The sequence below is a fragment of the Pectinophora gossypiella genome, chromosome Z, assembly GCF_024362695.1.
Source record: "Pectinophora gossypiella chromosome Z, ilPecGoss1.1, whole genome shotgun sequence".
Classification (NCBI taxonomy): domain Eukaryota; kingdom Metazoa; phylum Arthropoda; class Insecta; order Lepidoptera; family Gelechiidae; genus Pectinophora; species Pectinophora gossypiella.
This window is the reverse complement of record NC_065433.1, coordinates 8,280,214-8,291,558: the sequence shown is the minus strand read 5'-3', so window position 1 is coordinate 8,291,558 and position 11,345 is coordinate 8,280,214. Positions and strand designations below refer to the sequence as shown.

The window sequence follows — 11,345 nt, the reverse complement described above, 5'->3', positions numbered from 1 at the left end:
CCAATTACATCGGGTTTCGCAAAATATATTGCTATCTATTGGACGGAGAGGGCAAGTCACAGGGACTGTAACCTGGAACCTGACAGAGGGAAGCAGTAACTGTCAGTACTATTCAGAGGCGGAGGACAGGAGTCCTAGTATGGCTTTGTAATATACTACTCTGGGCGCCATCCCACTCGCGTCAGACAGAGTACTGCGGGGCGGAAGGCAAGAGGGAAACCACTGCCCTATTTTTCTTCCCTAAAAAGTAGCATGGAAAATGCTGCACCGACAAGAGTGTGGCTCTTAAAGATGATTGCTATCATAAGTATTATATTGTTTCTTTTTATAAAAACTGTTTACGTCCGGGGGGCGCTGCGTTGTTCCTCTTCACTTTTTTTTACTTAAATTCAAAAACATGACATACAAGGCAGTCGTACTTCTATTGGTTTATTTAGTAAGTAATTAGTTGGCTGAAAGCTGTTGTGTCATGTTATGGTTGACCACCCCTATTCACGGACAAATCAGTTTTAACAGATTATTCTGGATGTAGTCAAAGTACATAGTAGGTATATAATAAACAGTGCATATCGCCTTACAGGAATCGATCAGATCGAGAAACTCGCACGTATCGTGGTGACGTGTTCGTGCTATGGCTGAGAAAAAGAAACCAGTGAACTTTGATGGATATGTGACCTCATAAACCGCGTATTTTAGAAATGTGTGTTAATGAGTAAGGTCATAGCATACGCTGTTTGAGAAATAACGTTTCCTTCTTCGAAACTACGTAACAGATAGGTACTTACGTTATGTTCCAACGTTAATATGGAAAATTGGCCTTCGTTCTCATAATATTATATTCTCAAAATATTACATTCGCAAAACATTACGTTCGCAAAATATTATATTCTCAAAATATTACCTGTACAATGAAACAGAAAATATGTAAAAAATAATCATTTACTTATATAATTATTCAGAAATATAATGGCAGAGGTAAAAATAATTGTTGCTTGATATATTGCTTCTCTTCATTTTAATCAGAATAATAATGGGAGGAAGATGTTTTGTGCCTGGGTGTAATAAGAAGTCATCATTTATACCCAAAAACAAAAGATACACGTGAACTGTATAGCTAAATCTACATTTTTTGGGGAACGTAGCCTGGAAAGTCCCTCATCGGATTAAATGCAAATAGGTAATTAAAAATGAAGTAACAGCCTCCGTGGTCTAGTAGTTAGATCGTCAAGCTCACGATCTGGAGGTCCGGGTTCGATTCCCGATGGGGACATGGTCAAAATCACTTTGTGAGACTGTCCTTTGTTTGGTAAGGACTTTTCAGGCTTGAATCACCTGATTGTCTGAAAAAGTAAGATGATTCCGTGCTTCGGAGGGCACGTTAAGCTGTTGGTCCCGGCTATTACCCGTAAAAACACCACCACCAACCCGTATTGGAGCAGCGTGGTGGAGTATGCTCCATGTCCCCTCCGGTTGATTGAGGGGAGGCCTGTGCCAGCGTGGGACGTATATAGGCTGTTTATGACAATTAAAAATGAAGTAGTATTTGATAGTCTAATAATATATTTACGAAAAATAAAATAGTCAACTAATCGGTTTACATTATATTTACAACGATTTCTATAATATAACAAGTTTGCATTTGGAGTTAATAGGTATATTTATGCTCACACGTATAGAGATCGGCAGGTACCTACTTAACGGTATTGACAACGACTTCTAAACAAACAGCCACTCAAATTACGAGTTTATTTTGATACTATTGGCGTAAATGCACTTATGTTTAATAGGTATTATTTTATTCTTATTTACATTTATAAACTGAAGAATAGATACGTGCCGCTTGTAGGTAGGTATGTCGTTATCGTTACCAAACACAAACTTATTTACAGATTTTACATATTATTATTACCTAATTGTCCCCTTGTCTACTAATTCTTATATAATTACTCACATATTTAAAAAGTAATAAAAAAGATAAATTATACAAAAATATAAATAATTTCCAAGAAATATTTGGAGGATAGTTTTAAACACCGTTGTTAAAAATGGTCTTACATGCTGTCTTTTGCGAACAACACGCAATTCGAATAATGCGGACGGTAGAGATAAGAACAGCGTAGTTTGTATTTTAGTTGTTATCCGCACGTCAAATTGCCATAAACATTTTTTACAAACAAGAAAATGTAGTATCTACTGATAAGTTTTAAAGATTCCAAGAACAGTAATTAGTAGAAAAAATAGAATGCACGTCAAGATACCTACAACAAACTATTTTTATGTATTTGTGCTGTCGCGTGCTCATCTTTTTTTTTATTTAACAACTACTACCTAGGTATATTATTTATGTCCTTCCGCGAGCATACCGTATTGGACTGTGCAACTGGGAGCACGTTCGCTTGCAACACCCCATGGAGGCACGGACGCCGCTAACACTATGCCATAATAATATCATATTGTACCTTTGAAGATACCAATTCACAACCCGATACACCCTCGTGGTTGGGTTGCGAACTGCTACCTTTGTTCTGTTACTCCTACTTAAACAAAAAACATATCGCTACAGACCTCTGGGTAGAATTAATTAGAAAACATAACTTACATCACTAGGATATTACATAATATTGAATCCGAACAAAATTTAATTTAAAATGAATTCAGTTCATTGATTATATAAACTTAAATGACACTGGTACAGGTATCCCGCGGTGAGATCGATTTGAATAGACATGCATTATATTAAACATATTTTTGTGATGTTAGCATAGGTTTAAATTAATTTCACTGGAAACTTAATAACAAATTACAAAAACTTTGATATAAAAAAGTATTTGCCGAGCCGTTACGTTTAACCAATAAAGTCAGGTAGGCATGCATCAAAGTTAATTACATACTTTGATGTCGGTGAATAATTATTAATTGAACATAGAAATACATACGTAACTAAACAGTTTAATGGAAATAATGCTAAACAAATGATTCAATTGTATTTACGAGGCGTGTAATAAAGGAACGTAAAGTAGATATTATGATGTAACTAGACTCGGTCCTGCCTTACTGAAGTTAGCATACTACTCGGATGGTAACTCATGGCACGTAGAATATATGATTATGTGGCAACAACAGTCGTCCGCTCCACATGCCTCGATCGTCGGCAAACAAGTTTAAGAAAACAATCCGTCTGTCGCACGCAGACTTTCCAACACGAACCTGTCGGCGGTGTGGCGCGGACTCTGTCGAAACACTTGTCGCGTCTGTGGTAAAAACTGGCTGAAGAGAAAGGTCTTGTTCTACGTCACTTCATCACCGACAAATCTAAGCTGCCATATGTAACCTGCAAGTGAACACAACTGATTTAGTGTACAGTAAGTTATCGATGAAGTATATGAAAGAGGAGCCACTGCCAACTGAGATAACTGCTTTATTACATTACTGAAATCAATATTAAAAATCGTATAGGTAGTTCATCAAACGTTATCGACCCATGTTATCTACATAGGTATGGTAGTATATGATAAATGCCTATTTTTCAGTTTTCATTGATGGCTTTAAAAAAAATTATAAGAGAATGCCTGGTAGGAAAGGCAGGTTTTTAGCAGAACATTTATCAATAGATATAGGTACATAGCCGGCGAGAGTCGAACTCGTTCAAATTATTGTCCTGAGGAAGCCTATGATCATCCTACACGAAAGCAGCTTCATATGACATACGTAGTGCCTTTTAAGTTTGCAAAAAATTCACGCAATTGAAATAGCTGGTATGGAGCTTACAAGTAAATATAATGCCCTTACCCTTTTTGAGTTCAGACCGAATTAATATTAGTAAGTCTTAGAAGCATCGTGTTTATTGTTTTGTTATATTGGGCTACTTGGAAATTGGTACAGAAGTGCAAATATTCAGAAGTGTTAAGCAAAAAAAAAAACCAAAAAGCAAGCTAATTTGCAGAAACAAACGTAGTGGAATATCTCAATAACCGTGGGGATTTTACAGGGTTTTTAGAGAGAGAAGTTTGTGATTCTGATTGGTCATGTCATGAGTCATGACCCCGCTGTTAACCTCTTTCTCAAGTAGGTATATTGATTCTATTTACGAGAGCCCAGTAGGTAGGTACCTGTTACGTTAAAAGTACATTTTTTATTATACCACTCGTTGAAATCGCTGTTTATAAAAACTCATCTGACATACTTAGTACCTACTTAAGTAGGAAAGTAGGACTAAGTAGTGCTAACATTTTCTTTTGAACGACACAATCTATAAATATTTCATGAGAAATTAACATATTATATAAGTTTCAGGAAGTCATTTCAAAGTAGCCCGGGGTATGCAAACAGTAGGCATTATCATAAGAATAAGAAATACTTTGCGTCATACTTATTCTTATGGTATTATACCTGAGTATAAGATGGCGCGAAAGCATATACAATCACTGAGATATTGTAGCTTGGATGCAGCAGAAAGGACTTTTGTGTCACCCTGTTAGTACAGGGAGTAGATGTAGGCAGTGTGGTTTGATGAAGTAGATGTAGCATATTATTATGTTCATTGTTGTCAATATGTTTAATGAAAGCGCTAATGAATAAGCAAGTTCCGGAATTGTATAGAACAATAGGTGAGATACAGAAATGTGGATAACCACATTTCTCAGTTTATTTTCTCAGAGATGAATCACCTATAAAGGTGATTCTTCTCTGAGAAAATAATACGAAGTTTTTTAAAAATGAGGTGTCGCTACTGTTTAGTTTTCTTAAATTTTGACAGTTCATACCTACTAGTGATGCACCGGATCCTACTTTTGCTGGGTACCCGGCCACAGGGTACCGGATCCGTCCGGGTAACCGGCACCCGGTCGGATCCAAAAAAAAAAATGCCGGATCCGCCGGGTACCGGATCCAAACCGGGTACCCGTCCCATCTCTAATACCTACTAAGATTTGAGTAAACAAACACATTGTTTATATTTTGCGCAGTGATTAACTGCATTAACTGCAATTCCCTAAGGATCGGAAACAGAAAATCTTATTTTGAATCAAAACTGCTTTTTTCCCACTGGTTTCTTATCTTTTTCGTAACTCGTCCTTCAGACGGGATGTACTCCACGTTGCTCCACATTATATAGGATTTTACGAATTTTACCTGAACAATATGGAGAACTGACAAAATTCATGAACACTCAACAGTGCTGCCGCCTACATTTGAGCTTCTAGTTTTCATCCTCATTGCACCAGAAAGCAAGTTCTCAACTTATTGATTATAAATCTCAAACAAACATCGCTAAGGAAGTTTATAAGATAACACTGATATTACAATACAAACATAATAAGCCATCACCTATATTATCCTAATTGTTACAATATAATAATCATTCACTTTGTTTAATTCCGTGCCTGATAATGTTTATATACAATGACTTCCATCTACATAAACGTAGGACACCACCACCGAATTAAAAAAATGTTTCATATCTGTCCACTACTAACCTTAGCCTAGTCTTATACTGCCATTTCCACCCAGAGGCGATGCAATAAACTGTTCGAATAAAAATATCACGTTAGCTTTTGTTTAGCAAGGTAACACAGATCACATAATTGAAACAAGTCACTGCTGTTACGTCTCTTTTAATCATTTTGGAAGACATAAGAAGACTTGTACTCGAAATATTCAAAACTTTTGTGACGGTCGGTAGGTACATCAGTAGAAGTAACACATTTTCCATACACTATAAGTATAAACTAAGGTAACATATATCTCGCAATAAACATGCGACCTTTATAAAAGTTTACCAGTACCTAGTCTACTTCTCTTTCTCCTAGGGATGTTATGTATGATATGTTACAAGTGCTTAAAATTAGCAAACCATATAAAGAAAAACTCAACGAAAGTAAAATATTAATTATAAAACCTAATAATTATTAAGTCTAGTGTAAATAGAAAATGTACCTAAATATCTTTTGACATTGTAAAACATTGAAAAAAGTATCTTGTTAATTACGAATCCAAGTAACGTACCCATACTCAGGGTATCACTTCCGGTACGGCAATACGTTTCAATGCCGGGTAACAAATGCTTATTTATTTTTTTAAATACACCACGCGTAAGTCCTTTTTATCTCTCTTTAAAACCAAGTTTAAAGATTTTAAATTTGTAACTTAACATATATTTAGATTATATTTTAATATTTTAATACCCATAGATGGCGAAACTGCTATAAGTAAATATGAAATTACGTTTTTCTAGAACATAAACACCATCGCGCGTAGGCATGCGTGTACCAATTGCGCAAACGGGGGGCAGCACAGAAACAATAGACCGACAATTTGTATACTTTGCGATGACTGAGCATTGTGTCGCGAAACTCGCAAACTGATATATTAAATGATTATAAGAACCCTTTATTCCGTTACGCGACTAAAAATGTGTGTAGAATACCACCAGCACCAGTTAAATACTATGAATGAGATCTGCTGCAGCCGTAACATGGCAAACGTATAGCGCTCGCAGCGCGACAATTGATCCAAAAGAATTGGTTTATATAACGCGTAGCCATTATCGCGCACGGTATGTGTACAGCATCCTACGGAGGCTGATGTTCTCAGATCGAAATTAAGGAACGTCAAAAATAAGCCGAAAATAATATTAATTCGCTTTTTTGCTTGAAATGGCGGACAGTCAACAAAATCATTTACAAATAGTCCAATTTCTTGAGTATTATTAAGCTTTGTCTGCAGTCAGGTCAAATACTCATTGAAATCTCAAATGAGTAAATATCCGATACATCTTACACTATTAGGTTGTATCCATATATTCTCCTGGTATACCATATTATACCTCTACTGTATCATAGGTACATTAATTAGAAATTATGAGTTAAACGGAACTACGTTTATTCTATCCTTATATATACCGTAAGGCAATGGAGCAATATTAATACACAGATTTAAATTAGTAAGTATAAAAATAGAATATGTTTCAGGAAACTTTACCCCATTACTAAGAAAACTGGAATGAAGAATCCCATAGTTTGCGATTGCGATGTTCGTTAGTTTAAACAAGATGCGTAGCTTATTTTTAAAAGCAGAAATAATAGCTAAATTCGACAAGAAATGTGCGTCAAGTGTCAAATTTTTCATCATACATAAATCACTCTAAAAATTTTATTTTACACAAAATTTACTTTAAAGTTTAATTGAATATTATACATTCTTGACTTGGTGTTATGAACTACGTTAGGATCACAGTCATTTTTATTTTAAACATAATAAATAATGGAAATGTTAAAGCACCACCCTGATTCTTGTAAAACCTTGTTCCTCATTTTTGAAATTACTGATCAAACACATTTAATGAATTATTAAGGTCAACATAATGGTGATGACTGTTACTACTGAGGTACTGGGCTAATACCCAGTATTATGATCCCAATTAGAATTATATTTGTCTTTTGATTGAAATTACACAATGACTCCAAGGCAGCTAGGGGCTGGTCAAAGTACAGGTCTTTACATCAACACTTGTACCAATTGTGCTGAATTGGATAATGGCATGTCTGTGAGTTAGCTGATTCTGAGGCATAAAGGATGAACAAGTTGAATAGGTACATGCAGAAATCAAACTCTTGAATCAACAAGTTAGGCCACCTCATAAACACACATTTGGTTTCATACCTAAAACATTCCAAGTATCATAAATTATTAACCCCTTTATAATAGGACAAAAACCGACTCACACACTGAGTAAACTACACACATTAACAAACTACTAAAGCCAATCATGGTCATTATGAACCTCTAGTGTTATACTTTACCCCTTCCATGCTTGTAAATACGTTTCCTGTAAAAACGTCTGGTTAGGAAAAACTTTATGACTAGAATAAGAATAATGAAAGATAATATGTACAGGACGCTTAGCATTCCAATGTCCAGGTTGGAGAGCGGGCTGGATGACGAGATGCCATTGTAGTTTAACTTCAAATCTTGTATGTTGTTGCTGCCATAAATCCTCAGCAAATATTCATACACTACAGGGAGGTTCCAGGCACCACGAGCCAGCCTGCATGCCGGGCAGCGAGTTGTACTTGGGAACTGTATTTTGGGATATTCTGGATCTTCTGTGACATCACCAGCTAGTCTCAAGTTCACTTCATTGTGTGATATCCACAGCCATAGAACAGCTTTATCATTGTCTTTGACATCAAACAATCTATTCTTTGCAGCCATTTCTTGGAAATGTTGTGAGCATTCAGTGCAACCAAAGAAATGTTTCACATATCCATGCATAGCTTTTAACACTTTAGGACCTTCTGCCACAGATTTGGATGTAGCTCCCACTGTTAATGTGTGGAATAATGTCCAAACTCCACAAGTGAATCCTCGGTATGATTGTTGGCTTCCTTTACATCCAATGTAATCAGAATCATTTGACCTGAAAGGCCTATGTTTTGCCTCGAGATTCCTAACTAAACTGTGTAGGTCTTTTCCATTCCAGTTGGAATTATATCTAATTGTACCAAGTAACTCCACCAAGTAGGATCGCAGTGCATCATTGCCTCTGTATGGGTAATTATCTCTTACAACCTCCAGAAATTTAGACATAGCTTCAAGTTGTTCCAGACTGTAAGAATTGTATCTTGGAATTTCAGTGGTAAGTATAGTTTTTAGAGCTTTTTCTATATCAGCATAGTATACTATATCTGCATCTACAGCAGGCCTCTTTTTGTCATGGTAATCATGGGTATTTGGATCTAGGTCTTGAATAACAACAGGGAAAACATAGTTTTTAGAAATCAAATATCTTGTAATAGCTTTTACCACATTTTGTTTTGAAGCAACATTTGGTGTAAGGTTAGAGGGTTGTAAAGTAGGCTTGGAAACAACCACGAGGCCAGGTGAGTGTGTTATTTGTGCTATAGATGCTAGGTCACAGTTATCATACACTCGTTTTACATGAACATCCTTATAATCAATCATGTCCAAAATAAGTTCAGAACCCACAGTTGAATTTGCATTTTCAAATATTAGAAAATAGTGTAAAATGTTATTTGGCACATCACGAAATGCTTCAGCATAATTGTTATAATAACCAATGGCCAGGGAGGGGGCTGTAGCTAGACGTCCACTTTGCTGTTCAGCTTGCAAATTGCTAATTATGTTGCCCTTTAGCTTTTCAACAGTGTCAGGTATTTGTATTTTCTGGCCAATATTATTGGGCCCTTGGAGAAACTGTTCATGCAAAAAACGAATCGTAGGGTAAGCCATAACTTGGAAATCTCTGCAAGCATCAAGATTATCTTCATTGGCACAGTCAATTACGGCTAATCTGACCACTTTCTGCCAGGGTATCACTTCACTTGCTAGGGTTTTGAATTTGGGTGAAAAAGCTCTGCAATGGCCGCATCCACTGCTATAAAATTGCACCACTTGGGCATATGGTTTGGCATATATCTTCCTTCCGAAATTGCGTCCAGTTAGAATAATTACGTGATCTGACTTACTGTACAGTCCTTGTTCGGCGACGTCGCCATCGTCAGATATTACAGCACCATATATTATCGTAACACTTAGTGAAACAAATAATGCTAAAAATTGCCAGCAGCCCATCGTGTAAAAAGTTTATGCACGTAAGTAAATATTTTGTTTAGTGGCGAGGCTAGCAACCACTACCGATAGCTTCCGACTAACTCTTAAAAGGTTGAACTTTTAATATCATTTCAAGCGTGGTAAATCCAATACGTCACACCAACTTATAAAGTAATCACGAATTTAGAATTTGTATCGGTTATTTCTATAGACACTTGAAGAAACGTCACATTGAACATTCACTTTTTATTATAAAGGTTATGGCCTGAGACAAGCCTGAGAACATTCACTCACAATCGCTCACAATCAATCAGTGTTACCAGCAGTAAGGAAAGGCGTTAGCGATGGGCGTTATTAACGATAACTGGTTATATATGCAGTTACGAGCTCGAACAGTGATCACTCGTTTTCCACTACAACAAAAACTAGTGATATTCATAACGCCATTTAAACGATCGAAATAGGCATCAGTCTTCAATAACTCTTTTAATCACAACGCCATAAAGTTAAATCGAATTCACTCTTATGTTTAAGGCATAGCGTCGATGTTTGGCTACTTTCACTACTCACGCAAAATCACTGGTTTTACAATATTCGTAATGACAAGATGAAAACGACGTTTTAACTGCTACCTAACCAAACGATTTTACGTTACAATTATCACGTTTGCTTCAGAACGTTGTGAAAATAACTAGTTATAAAAATCACTAGTTAAGAAACTAGTTATTGGAAATCACATAACGCTTACGTTACGTTATCTCAAAAACCGATAACGACCCATCGCTAAAAGGCGTGTTATCAAAAAGAGTCGCTGTTGATAGTTTTTCCGAGTGGACAAAGTTCACTAAGTGATTGATTACCAAAAAAAGTGTAAAGATGGTTAACCTTATGTTGTTATCCATATCCGGATAAATACGCTTAAGGTCCAGGGCGCTATACATCAATTGATTTATAGCTGAACGATGGCACCTATAGAGGGTGGAGTGTATACATGCAATAGCAATAATGACGATAATGGACGTCTATTGAATCATTCTATACTGAAAAATAAAGATTCATAATGTATGAAATCCATGAAATTGGAAAATTGAATGAAGGAAACGTTGTACAACGCCATCTATATTGTTATTAGGGAACGAGGCCTGGAAAGTCCTTCATTGGGACCGCAATGACCGGAATGTTTCGTGTAAAGTTGTTTTGCTAATGAAAATATCACTTGCGTAGTACTCATATTTTATGGAATACTCGGATACCCGTGCCACTAACGATTTGATTTTCTAATAGGCACCTACCTACCAAAAATTCAAAACCCGACTGCGCTAACAGCTAACTAAAAAGAGGGAAACAAAATGATGCACCTAGCCTATAACCATGTGACGGTTCGAATCGATCGATAGACACTCATTCATTAAAATTGGTGTGGAAGCATCACGGTATACTTTTTAAAAGGAAATTTAAGTACCTATCTCACCAAAACTACTGCAGTTCAAATGAGTATGCGAGTATTTAATGGTAATATTCCAACATTTAACAATTCATCATACATTTTATTCTATTTCAACTACATAAACAAACATGAAGTGTACAAATAAATAAAACAGTTCGTTTTCAGATGGTCTGGTAACATTGCAATTTTACAACAAAAACAAATTAGGCTTAAAAGGCTACTAGGACAGACCCGTTAAACCCTTTCAAAAAAAAATTCTTGACAGGAAAAAAAATTGAGAAAAAAACCATAAAAAACCCTGGTCTTTATTATTATATGTGGCAACACC

The 11,345-nt window shown here is 36.1% G+C and overlaps 1 protein-coding gene across 1 annotated transcript; it reads right to left on the bottom strand.

The window, feature by feature from the left end:
• Window positions 1-1,869: 1,869 nt before the first annotated feature.
• LOC126380512 (sulfhydryl oxidase 2-like) lies at window positions 1,870-9,835 on the bottom strand. The gene is made up of 2 exons (XM_050029973.1): window positions 7,892-9,835; window positions 1,870-3,331 (listed from the first exon to the last, which is right to left on the bottom strand). The coding sequence occupies exons 1-2, from the start codon at window positions 9,589-9,591 to the stop codon at window positions 3,313-3,315; spliced, it is 1,719 nt and encodes a 572-aa protein (XP_049885930.1). The 5' UTR covers window positions 9,592-9,835; the 3' UTR covers window positions 1,870-3,312.
• Window positions 9,836-11,345: the final 1,510 nt, after the last annotated feature.